The following is a 13,139-nucleotide window of genomic DNA, read 5'->3' on the forward strand; positions in this document are numbered from 1 at the left end:
GGCAGGGGTGGCATTACATAGGGCATAGGACAAGGGTGGCATTACATAGGGCATAGGACAGGGGTGGCATTACATATTGCATAGGACATGGGTGGCATGAGATGCTTGGCAGAAATGATTTGAGCGGAGAACTGAAACTGATGGACTTGAGTAATTTTTCAACCTCAACTATTTGGTAAGTCAGAGATGGGCAGCTTTGGCCCTTCTGCTAAACTACTCTTAGCACCCTATGGGTCGGTAGCTGTGCAACAGTAGCAGATTATATATGTCGCCCATTGGCCCTACATGGTAAGGACTGGTATTTATCAGATGGCCGGTGCCTGGCTAAGGGCTCGAGCAGAATCTCAGCTTCACCTCTGTGTGATTAGGCAGGAGTTTAACTCTTTCCTTCCCTTTAAGCTCCCCTGTTTATTTCATTTATCTCCTGCCAATTTTCCTCATGTTCTGGAATTTCTCTGCAGTCCCAATAATGGAATGTTATGAGTCGGACAGGGCACACAGCATGACATGTTAGAACAATATCAGCACAATCCTTGGCGTGTTTGGGTCTGTGTGTGTTTATGCCCCTCCGTCTTTGGGTAATGTGGAGCAGGGCGCTTCAAAGGCGTTGGTTTATTTACAGAGAGCATTCCTTTAAGGGATATCTGCCCTCACATCTGATCATTGTTACTTGCCTGCATGGGATAGGCCTGGGAAATGCCTTATAACAGTGACCCTACATACAGTATGTAAGGTTTATGTATAGATAGGTCAGTGTGGGTCTGTATGTGAGTGGATAGATAGGTCAGTGTGGGTCTGTATGTGAGTGGATAGATAGGTCAGTGTGGGTCTGTATGTGAGTGGATAGATAGGTCAGTGTGGGTCTGTATGTGAGTGGATAGATAGGTCAGTGTGGGTCTGTATGTGAGTGGATAGATAGGTCAGTATGGGTCTGTATGTGAGTGTATAGATAGGTCAGTGTGGGTCTGTATGTGAGTGGATAGATAGGTCAGTGTGGGTCTGTATGTGAGTGTATAGATAGGTCAGTGTGGGTCTGTATGTGAGTGGATAGATAGGTCAGTATGGGTCTGTATGTGAGTGGATAGATAGGTCAGTATGGGTCTGTATGTGAGTGTATAGATAGGTCAGTGTGGGTCTGTATGTGAGTGGATAGATAGGTCAGTATGGGTCTGTATGTGAGTGGATAGGTCAGTATGGGTCTGTATGTGAGTGTATAGATAGGTCAGTGTGGGTCTGTATGTGAGTGTATAGATAGGTCAGTATGGGTCTGTATGTGAGTGGATAGATAGGTCAGTATGGGGCTGTATGTGAGTGTATAGATAGGTCAGTGTGGGTCTGTATGTGAGTGTATAGATAGGTCAGTATGGGTCTGTATGTGAGTGGATAGATAGGTCAGTGTGGGTCTGTATGTGAGTGTATAGATAGGTCAGTATGGGTCTGTATGTGAGTGGATAGATAGGTCAGTGTGGGTCTGTATGTGAGTGGATAGGTCAGTGTGGGTCTGTATGTGAGTGGATAGGTCAGTGTGGGTCTGTATGTGAGTGGATAGATAGGTCAGTGTGGGTCTGTATGTGAGTGGATAGGTCAGTGTGGGTCTGTATGTGAGTGTATAGATAGGTCAGTATGGGTCTGTATGTGAGTGGATAGATAGGCCAGTATGGGTCTGTATGTGAGTGTATAGATAGGTCAGTATGGGTCTGTATGTGAGTGGATAGATAGGTCAGTGTGGGTCTGTATGTGAGTGGATAGATAGGTCAGTGTGGGTCTGTATGTGAGTGGATAGATAGGTCAGTGTGGGTCTGTATGTGAGTGTATAGATAGGTCAGTATGGGTCTGTATGTGAGTGGATAGATAGGTCAGTGTGGGTCTGTATGTGAGTGGATAGATAGGTCAGTATGGGTCTGTATGTGAGTGGATAGGTCAGTGTGGGTCTGTATGTGAGTGTATAGATAGGTCAGTATGGGTCTGTATGTGAGTGGATAGATAGGCCAGTATGGGTCTGTATGTGAGTGTATAGATAGGTCAGTATGGGTCTGTATGTGAGTGGATAGATAGGTAAGTATAGGTTTGTGGGTGCTGGGTTTAATTGGAAGGGTTGAACTTGATGGTCATTTTTGAACCCTACGTAACTATAGTAGGCCCTTGGGCATATATCTGTCTGAGAGAGAGAGATAGCCAATTGAATGCGGGTGTTGTCCTTATTGAAGGCTCCTGTTGTCCTAAGCTTATCATGCTGCAAGTTAGTGAGACGCACAAAGTTGTCCCCATCTGATGGGTTTATTAAGGGCGCCCAAAGGATTTCCATACTCAGGGTGGACTCACAGGACCATCAACTTCTGATTCAGGCACAAATCATGAGATGCCTCTAACCATTACTTTCTGGCCATAAGGGCTTCACCGCCATCAGTACAAGGGGGAACAAGTAGTACTCAGAACTGCATTGGCCTACAGTTCTGGTGAATGGCTGCTTTGCACCGTTATCATTACAATCCAATTAAAGGAGAACTAAACCCTTAAAACAAATATGGCTAGAAATGCCATATTTCATATACAGAACTTACTGCAGCAGCCTAAAGTTTCAGAATATCTACAGCATATAAGCCAAACCTTTAGATTTGTCCCCAGGTCAGGGACTCTGCACATGCTCAGTTTGGTCAACCTACCCTTGTATTGTGACATTTATCACAAGGGCTGCCTTGCCCATGTGTTACACTACATTATATCTCAATTATCGTTGTCATTATAGTGATTTTGATGTGATGTCATGTTTAGTGATGTCACTTGTGTCATGTCTTATTGAGACTTGTTTATTACGAAATAATGGAACCCTTACTTTAAAACATGCCCAGCTGATAATATCCTTATATGTTACCACCGGGGGTACATATTTTTCTCCCTATACAGAAGCAACTTAATATTTGTTTTGCTTTAACATCATCTCATCATCATCAACATCATCATCCCACTGGCACACAGTAACGCCGCCATTTAATGAATGGTGTTCTTCCCGGAAGTGTGTGTTTCTATACAGAACTGTTGCTTTACATAAAGCTGTCACACAGGCGATTTAAAAATCTTACATTGGCAATTTATTGAAACATTTTTTTTTTTAAAAAAAAGAGCAGGTATATGTGAAACATATTCCATTTTTGGGGGGGTTTACAAAAGATACAAAATGATAAATTTAAGCAAAATAATTCAGACCCTCGGTTTTTGGTTAATTTGGTGAATTGTAGAGAGAGAGAGAGTAGAGCGGCTATCTGTGGGAGTGGAAGGATACAAGAGGTGACTGGAAGAGACACTGCTGGTGTTAATGTGAGGGTCAGCTTCCCCTTTGCTCAGTTACAGTACAGTCCGGGAGCCTTCAGGAAATGTTGGAACAGACACTGCTGCCTGCAACAGGCTGCCTTACATCCGACAGAGGGAAACAGACTGTGACAGCAGATAAGAGGGATCTATTTTTGCCTGGGCTCCGGGATACGAGATGACCAGCGGCTCCTTGGAGTGTAGATGATAAGAACTATTTAATAACTCAGTGCAAGGACTCACAGCAGATGGCACAGCTGGCACATACCCAGGCTCACACCCATTCCTACAGTTCACTCAGGGTCTTTGCTTATCTGTTTGTACTTTCACTCTCCCTTTTATATCTTTATATTTGGCAGAACTGATATATGGTACAGTGGTAGGTCCTGACCAATAGGATATACTCTCAGTCTGAGGCACCAGGGATCCCACAACAGACAACACACCCCTTACCCTAATCCATGTCGCTCTCCCATACTCTTCCCTTTCCTTAGCCAAGTGGTGCCAAGTGGCAGAAGGCTTGAGGAGGCTTTTGTTCCCCTTTGCAGGCAGGCATCTTTCATTGGCCCAGGCCGATGCAGCACTCCTAGCATAATATTTATATGAGGTTTCTTCTTTGTGTTGTTTTATGTGGCCTTTAACAGAGCCAACTACAGTAATAACAGCAGTGAGGTGTATTCACTTTTCTTTTGCTGTTTCCCAAATCTATTTTCCTATCCATTACCTTTCTTTATATTCCACTACTTTCATTTCTCCTTTCTTTCCTCAGTCTCAGTTTCCTCACCTATATTCCTCAAATTCTTTCTGTGCTCCCCTCTTGGCTTGCCCTTATTTTATTCCACTACCTAATATCACTCTCCATGGATCATCTAGTTCTACTTTTCCTTAGTTATTTTCCTTTGTGCCTTATACTTCAAATGTTTCTCTTCCACCCCCCTCCTTGGATTTCCCTTTTCCTTCCACTTTTTGATCCTCACTTCCTTAAGCTTTCTATGTACTTTCCTCTATCCCTCTTCTTTTCTCTTCTATCTGCCCCCACTGCTTATGTCTCCGTAGCCAGCCACCGACTCTGACTTTATACCCACCTCCATTCACCCCTCTTTCCCATCTATTACAGGTATGGGACCTGTTATCCAGAATGCTCCAGAACTGGTGTTTCTGGATAAGGGATCTTTCCGTAATCTGCATCACCTTACTTATAGCCTACTCAAAAATCATTGAAACATGAAACAAAACCAACAGGATTGTTCTGCCCCCAATAAGGGGTAATTATATCTTAGTTGGGATCAAGTACAGGTACTGTTTTATTATTACAGAGAAAAGGGAATCATTTAACCATTAAATAAACCCAATAGGGCTGTTCTGCCCCCAATAAGGGGTAATTATATCTTAGTTGGGATCAAGTACAGGTACTGTTTTATTATTACAGAGAAAAGGGAATCATTTAACCATTAAATAAACCCAATAGGGCTGTTCTGCCCCAATAAGGGGTAATTATATATTAGTTGGGATCAAGTACAGGTACTGTTTTATTATTACAGAGAAAAGGGAATCATTTAACCATGAAATAAACCCAATAGGGCTGTTCTGCCCCCAATAAGGGGTAATTATATCTTAGTTGGGATCAAGTACAGGTACTGTTTTATTATTACAGAGAAAAGGGAATCATTTAACCATTAAATAAACCCAATAGGGCTGTTCTGCCCCCAATAAGGGGTAATTATATCTTAGTTGGGATCAAGTACAGGTACTGTTTTATTATTACAGAGAAAAGGGAATCATTTAACCATTAAATAAACCCAATAGGGCTGTTCTGCCCCCAATAAGGGGTAATTATATCTTAGTTGGGATCAAGTACAGGTACTGTTTTATTATTACAGAGAAAAGGGAATCATTTAACCATGAAATAAACCCAATAGGGCTGTTCTGCCACAATAAGGGGTAATTATATCTTAGTTGGGATCAAGTACAGGTACTGTTTTATTATTGCAGAGAAAAAGGAAATCAATTTAAAAAAATTGAATTATATGATTAAAATGGAGTCTAAAAAATGGCCTTTCTGTTCTGACTTTTGTGGATAATGGGTTTCCATATAACAGATCCCATACCTGTGCTAACATTCTATCACATTAGTCATGCCCTATTCCCTTCATTCCCCTTTCTCTTATTTCTCCTCATTACTAATGGAAAGGAAGGTAGAGTAAGAGGGTAAAAAACTAACACACATTTGTACACTCTATCTTGGCAGGTCCAATCACATTCTGGGCTGTGCCACTGCTGGGAGGGAACTTAATGTAGGCACATGGCAACAAATTGGGTGCAAGGACCAACCCTTTCCACTAAATATGTAACTCCGCACAGAGGGTATTTCAGCCAACGGCATCTCAGCTAGCAGCAACGGCCTGCCCAGACAGCCCCCATAACAGAGCCACCAAGAACCAACTCATATTCCATAAATAATTGTATTGGGCTCTTTGATTTGCTCTGAAGTCCAATGAAATGTTTGCATCATCCCGCAACCAGCAAAAATGGAATGTATCATCATGGGAAATATGGAGGATTTTCAGAATAATCATGGAATATATTAAGGCAATAGTATACTTAGAGATGTGTAAATATGACAAAAAAATGTTTTTTACCCAAAACAGTTGACAAATTTGCTAACAATACGCAATTTTTGAAAAATAAAATTAAAAAAAGCTAAAATCTTCTATTAATTGCAGTTCCAGGTACTAACGAGCTACTCCATGACTAGCATTGCTTCAGAACTCTCCTGAATACAGGCTACATAAGGCATTACTAGTATTCATATGGCGCTAACTAACAGTAGGGTTAAAGCAGCGACTCGCCATGTTACTAAGCGAAGACATTGCTGTTGAGTCAGCATTAGGAACCATATTATATGGGCTCCCAGCTACAACGCTCAGTGGAAACTAGGGTTTCTTATTAAAAAAAAATATAAAAATACACAATTTTCTGATACAGAAGAACTCAAAAGTTTTGATATCCAGCATAATGTGACGTTTCCTGGAAGGACAATCAGGTATAATACTAAGAGGCAGTGCTGAAGTAGGGGCTCCGTCCCAGTGAGGCACCAATCACATTTTTTGCGGCTGACTTTTGCACATCATCAGTATCTGCTTCAGTACTTTCTGCACGTCTTCATCCATCTGCCCCTGAGCAGGAGAAATACAGGAAAAACATATATAGAGTGAATCACAAAGCTGAATCGCTTGTACAAAATAAAAAACCCAGTGATAAAAAGGCTACACTTGTGCAAAAATGGGCAACTGAACCCATGACAGTAGGTGCCTTCTGCCCAGAGAAATGCACCTAAAGGGGAAGTTAAGTTACTCTATATCAGTGATCCCCAACCAGTGGCTCGGGGGCAGCATGCTGCTCACCAACCCCTTTGATGTTACACCCAGTGGCCTCAAAGCAGGTGATGATTTTTGAATTTCTGCTTTGGAGGCACATGCGGTGTATTTATTAAAATTGGAGACAAACATCACCAATGTAGTTGCCCATAGCAACCAATCCGATCTTTGCGGTAGTCTTCTAACTGGCCATTCAAATTGAATCATCAGTGATGTTCCACTTATAACCTGGCAGTCTACATGGGGCTACCAAAAACCAATGAAAGCCCTTATTAGGCACTCCCTAGAAATGTTTTTTTTATGCTTGAGTTGCTCTCTACCTTTATTTATATATAAATGTGGCTCACAGGTAAAACAAAGGTTGGGGTCTCTGCTTTATACATTCAAATTAAAGACCAGCTCAAACATGTGCTCATGTTTACCAACAGGGCTGAGCATTCTGCATGAAATAACAGACATATTTACCAGCATTGTATATTATTAATATAAATCTTACCTGTACGGCATAAAGTAGATGCATTCTGTAAACTGATACAATCTCCTGATGCTGTTTCTTGGTCTCCTGTGGGGATATAACACAAGGTCAGCTCAACAGACCTATATTTAGCATTTTCCTCCCATATTTAATAAAAGACACTAAGTTTAGACAGGCAGTAACGCATAGTAACCAATAATATGTTTGCTTTTAAACAAGTGACCAGTAAATGCCGCCTGCTGATTGGTTGCTATGGGTTACTGCTCCTGGGCCAGCTCAGTGCCTATTATAACATAACCCCATGTTTTGCAGTGGCCATACCATTCCCAAGATTCAAGAACTTAATTGGGTTCTGTAATATCTAAGGAAAATTGCTGGCCTGCTTCTGCCCTGGCTATGAGAACATCCTTGCAGTACTACAAGAATATGTTGTTGAAGACAGGTTTCCAGCCTAAAGGCCATGGCCCCTCCTACCTATTTTTCAGTACATGGCAGTACCAGCGCTGTTTAGCCTGAAAATGCTCTTCTTTGTGCTTCCCACTAATAAAATCATATACTATGGATGAAGAATCTCCACCTCCTGAAAGAATAAAGCTGGCCATACACGCTCCGATAATATCGTTCAAAACCTCATTTCGTACGTTATTTGGTGCGTGCATGGTGGCTCGACAAGGCGACCGATATCAAAAAAGGCTGTGGATATCGGTCGACTGGTCGATCAGGTGGGTTAAAAGATTATGATCGGGCGCCATTGAAGGCACCCAAGCAAAATCTACTTTCAGGGCTGAATCTGCAGGAGGTAGAATTTCTATTCTTTCTACCTCCATATTTGACGGTTCAGCACTGAACGTGGAGGGTGGGAACGATCTTTCGGCCATCTTAAGGAGTAAGTAAGCTGAAAGTAGGCAATTACTGCATATTCTCTTATTACTAGGGTATCTGATAAATACTCTTAAGCTGGCCACGCACGTGGTGATTTTGGTCACACAAAAGATCATTCCAACCCTCCACTGACATTCAGGGCTGAATCATTAGATATGGAGGTAGAAACAATAGGATTTCTACCTCCTTCTGCCGATTCAGCACTGAAGGCAGATTTTGCTCGACCGATATCCCCAGCCTCCTGTGATATCAGTCGCCTCGCCGAGTTGCCATACACGCACCGAATATCGAGGTTTCATACAATATTATCGGTGCGTGTATGGCCGGCTTTAGGTTCAAGCTCTTATTTTCTTACATGTAACAGCGGTATACTTACTATGAGCTGACTCTGCAACTGTTTGACTTGTTGCTGCAGGGCTTCCAGTTGCTGGCTTTGTCTCTTGGGTGTGCTCGTCGACAAGGACAGTTGCGAGAGGCTGTTCAAGGCTTCCTTCAGTTTGCTCACTTCCTTGGAAAGCTCAATTATCTGAAATAAATGCTCCATTTTGTTAATGAATTCAGAAATGTTGGTTTTAAATGTTGTGCCTGCAGTGGTAAAAATAGATTTCTTTCTTCTGTTAATTTCAATTAGATATCCCACAGAAAGGGTTGTTTCCTGTAGAATTTCAAGGTTAATCATTAGGGTGAAGACACACGGAGCTACTAGTAGCAGCTACTTGTCACAGCTACAGAAATAGACAATGCTGATCATTTACTGATAATTGTCTCTATGTCTGTTTTACTAGAGGCAATTCTCAGTATTGTCTATGGCAGGGTATTTTCTGGGGTTTAGTAGCAGTGACAAGTAGCTGCTACTAAGTAGCTCCATGTGTCTTAACCCTTAAGGTTGTCAAGGTGTGTTATAGGCAGACTTAAGGTGGACATACACAGGCCAATAAAAACTGCTGACAGTGAAAGTCAACACCTTATTGACCTGTGTTTGGGGCTCTCAGACATGGGCAGATGTCAATCAGACAGGTTTTGTACCAAAAGCCGCTCATTTGTGCACTAACAGGCCTGGTAATACACAGTGATTTTGGTCACAGAAGGAAGCAGAATGGTGTTTTTCATAGAATAGATACAGTGGTGGAGAAGACTCCTTGGCTAAAATCCTTAAGTGCCTTTCGTTTAATGTACCTACCTTTTTGTCTTTGTCTTCTTCTATCTTAGAAGTATTTTCAGAGAATCTCTTCAACTCCATCAAATCTTCCTGGGCTTTATCATACTTAAGGCGGTAATCATTAATTTCAAGTTCCCTGGCACTCAGCTGCGACACAATCAGATCTTTCTCTCCGTTGACCCGCGTGACTTCCTGTTTCAGTTGTGCGCTCTCATTAGACAGCTTTTCCTTCTCATTTAGCAAGTTTCTTATTTCAGAAGACAGTGTGCTAATTTCCTCCTCCAGAGATGCCTGCAGTTCTTCAAATACTTTCCTCGTGACCATTGTCTCTTGGACTACAGTCTTCTCATGCAGCACCTCTTCCTCTAAAGCCCTAAGCTTAGATTCTTGGCTGGAAAGGCACGTTCTCAACTCGTTTCTTTCAGCTTCTAGACTGCAGATGGTGTCTCTCAAAGCTGCAATGACTTGCATGTAGTCAGCAACTTCCGGTGAATTTGTCTTTTCTTCCTGTAATTGTTGCTTGAGATCACAGGCTTCTTGCAGTGCTTTTGCGTGTTGGGAAGCCATACTGGCCAAATCGTTTTCTACTTGCTGTTTGCCATCTATAACCTCTTGTAGAAGTTTCACATGCTCCTCTCTCAGAATGAAGTCGCAAGAGACTTCCTTTGCATCCTCTCTTGCTTTTCCAAGTTCAGCTAGGGCTTCACTGTAAGCCAAAGACAATTCGCTCACTTGCTTATTCAGTTCCTCTATTGTTTTAATCATGGCTTCCTTGTCCTCTCTGTCCTTATCTGACGATACCATCTCCATTCGACTTTCTAGTTCTTTCTGAAGTTTCTTCATACCTTCCATCTCCTCTTCATATGTATCTTTTAGTTGGGTTTTCTCTTGGTTGATCTGTTCTATAAGGAAGATGTAAGCTTTTTCCACCTCCCCAAATTTCTCCAGTGTCACCATATTGGCCATGGTGGCTGTCATTATATCAACTTGATGCTGTAATTCCTTCATCTCGTTGTCTTTTCTATCACTTTCCGATAGAATATTTTTGTAGTTTCTTCTTAATGTCTCCAACTCTTCAAGCATCAACAGTGTTTCTTGATGTGACTCTTCCGACGTGCCTTTATGCTCTTCCTCTTCAACATGTGACATTCGTTGCAAACTTGCCTTCTGGTTTTTATCCTGTCTCTCATCTTCTGCTCCATAAGGACCATCCTCTACGGACTCCACATTAACGGACTGCTGAGGCCTGGAAGATATAGACTGAATCTGACTTTTTAAGTTTTCCCTTTCCGCCTCAGACTCATTTAACTTAAGTTGCATGTCGTCGATGATTTTCTCAAGCTGTCTTAGTTTGTGTTCACTGATGGAGGCTTCAGGCTGGGATTCGAAAGAAATATCTGTGTTCTCGGAACTAATCGTGAACGATGTTGATTCTTGAGTGCTTATGGCGGATAGGTTTAAATCAGTCTGTGTAGAATGGAATGAATCACAGCTAATGTCCGTTACAGCTTCATTGTTCATCTTTGCCTGTGGAAGAACAAACTTGATTTAGATAATTCATTATATGGCAGTAGTTACATTTTCACAGAACATAAGATAATATGCAATAGCATTCGTTCATTAATATTCTCTTCTTCCACATATTCTTTTAGCTTTAATTATCGCATTTATAAGACAGCGCTAGCCCCCCAGACAAGGCTATAAGCCCCCTAAAAATGGCAGGATGATAACTTGGGAACCTCAGTCATCTGTAATATGCTTGTACAATTCATACAGTACTATTACATCCATCAGCTCACATGTTGCTGAGGCCAAAGCTAGAGATATAAGATCTAGCAGAGGGGGTGCTGTTGTATCTATTATGTTAGTCAGAACAATCGGCCTGTGACAATGAAGGCACTAATCATGTTAGTTTATGCATATTCTTCCAATTCTAAAAGTTAGACTGCTTTTTCAATAGATCACCAAAAGGGCAGAACATTGGCTGGTTTGGCTACCCAAGTGGAAGGCAAGAATGGTAGATCCAAACATTTGGTTTTTGGGCAAACAAAAATTAGATTGGCCTATGGGTTGGTCGGCTGGATTGTGATTTAGTAATGTGTGTATGTGGCATATACCCAGATGGGCTAAGTGTCCTAATCTCACTGGACGGGCCAGACTGCTGTGTGGGTCAGTTAAAGCGGTGATTCACCTTTAAGTTAACTTTTATTATGTTATAGAATGGCCAATTACTATTATTTATAGCTTCTTTTCATTATTAGCCTTCCTCTTCTAACTCTTTCCAATTTTAAAATGGGGGTAACCCCAACAACCAAAAAACTATTGCTCCGTGAAGCTACAATTTTATTGTTGTTGTTACTTTATTATTACTTATTTTTCTCTTTCAAACCACTCCTTGGTTGCTCAGGTCATTTGAACCCTACCAACAAGATAATGGCCAAAATTCAAGTGGAGAGCTGAACAAAAAGTGAAAAAAAAAATTCACAAATAATAACAAATGAAGACCAACTGCAAACTGTCTAAGAATACTACTCTCCACACCAGGGATCCTTAACCTTATTTACTTCTTTACACACACACAGATGTATAAAGTGTTGGGGAGCCACACAAGCATGAAAAAAGTTCTTTGGGGGTGGCAAATAAGGGCTGTGATTGGCTATTTGGTAGCCCCATGCTGGCCTGCAGGAGCCTCTGCTTGGAGTAAAACTGTGTCTCTGTGCTTCGAAAATTTGTCTTCAAGCTGGAAATGTAAAAATTGGCACCTATTTGAGGCCACTGGGGGCAACACCCAAGGCGTTAGTGAGGAACATGTTGTCCCCGAGCCACTGGTTGGGATCACTGCTCCACACCATACTAAAAGTTATGGTGAACAACCCCTTTAAGACAGACCACTGGAGTTATTGATTGGCCAGGTCTTTGTACTTTGGCAACACTGGTTCCATCAGTTTAATCATCCAGGTGTTACCATGCATCTAAGCTTATCTTGTTGCACTATTAAAAAAATCACTAAAATGAAAGCATATTGGGTTACTGGCTATTAAACACATATTCCCACTACAGGTTTTGTATTTTTGGCTTAGAACGACAAATCTCTTTGCCCCTTGGATATGTCTGCCCCCACCTGTAACTTTTCTTGTAACTCCTTGTTCTGGGAGGTGAGTGACGCAATCTTTGCCTGTAACAATGCAATGGCTTCTTGGTGTTCCGCTTCCGAGCTTTCATCCAACAGGCTGTCAGCCCCTGATAGGGAATACACAGCAGACAAATACATTCATCCTCCAGTTTGCAGGGAAATGGTCATTTTCAAAAAAAGTAGTTTTACGAGTGTAATGGTGTGTATGCGATAAGTAGCGCACATACGTTAATTGGCGCGTTGCATCAAATACCGCACAAAAATAGTCTTGGCGACTTAAATAACGCAAACAGTATTGCGTCTGAATCGTGCGTTTAGACGCAATAAAATTTTTAACGCATGCTATAAATAGCGTTCGTTTTATTGCACTTTAGTTAATCAACCCTTGTGTTTTATCCTTTTGTATTGTCAGTTGTGTTGTTTTATGTTCTCTACGATAACCAATAAAATACACCTTTCAAAAAAATAAAAACATAGATAAACTGATGGCTATGGGCATAAAAATAACTACATTTTCTCTAGGACTCGCGAACTTGCACAGCCATCAACCTCAGTTGAAAGTTAAGAACAACTGCTGAGCTACAGGACAGACAGCCCCAGTACAGACAACTGAAGAAATTCACATTTTCACCTCCATGTTTTTACCTTGGTCATAAAGTGTAGTGACAACGTCACTCACCTGACTGAACAGGAATCACACAAAAGGTTTTTGAAACCACAAAAAAAAATCGCAATTTCTCTAAATCCAGAAATGCCAAAAAAAATATGAACATAAGTAAATGCCCCCAAGTGTCTTATAAATAGAAA

At 41.4% G+C, this 13,139-nt stretch overlaps 1 protein-coding gene across 1 annotated transcript in view; it reads right to left on the bottom strand.

The window, feature by feature from the left end:
• Window positions 1-6,283: 6,283 nt before the first annotated feature.
• The window catches only part of rai14 (retinoic acid induced 14), a gene marked incomplete at its 5' end in the record, with an annotated part of 66,775 nt that continues 59,919 nt past the window's right edge, over window positions 6,284-13,139 (bottom strand). The window contains 5 exon segments of the mRNA NM_001113028.1: window positions 6,284-6,482; window positions 7,180-7,245; window positions 8,417-8,566; window positions 9,221-10,726; window positions 12,321-12,439. Coding sequence (NP_001106499.1) covers window positions 6,405-6,482; window positions 7,180-7,245; window positions 8,417-8,566; window positions 9,221-10,726; window positions 12,321-12,439 — 1,919 coding nt within the window. The 3' untranslated portion in view covers window positions 6,284-6,404.

Source organism: Xenopus tropicalis, chromosome 1, assembly GCF_000004195.4.
Source record: "Xenopus tropicalis strain Nigerian chromosome 1, UCB_Xtro_10.0, whole genome shotgun sequence".
Classification (NCBI taxonomy): Eukaryota; Metazoa; Chordata; class Amphibia; order Anura; family Pipidae; genus Xenopus; species Xenopus tropicalis.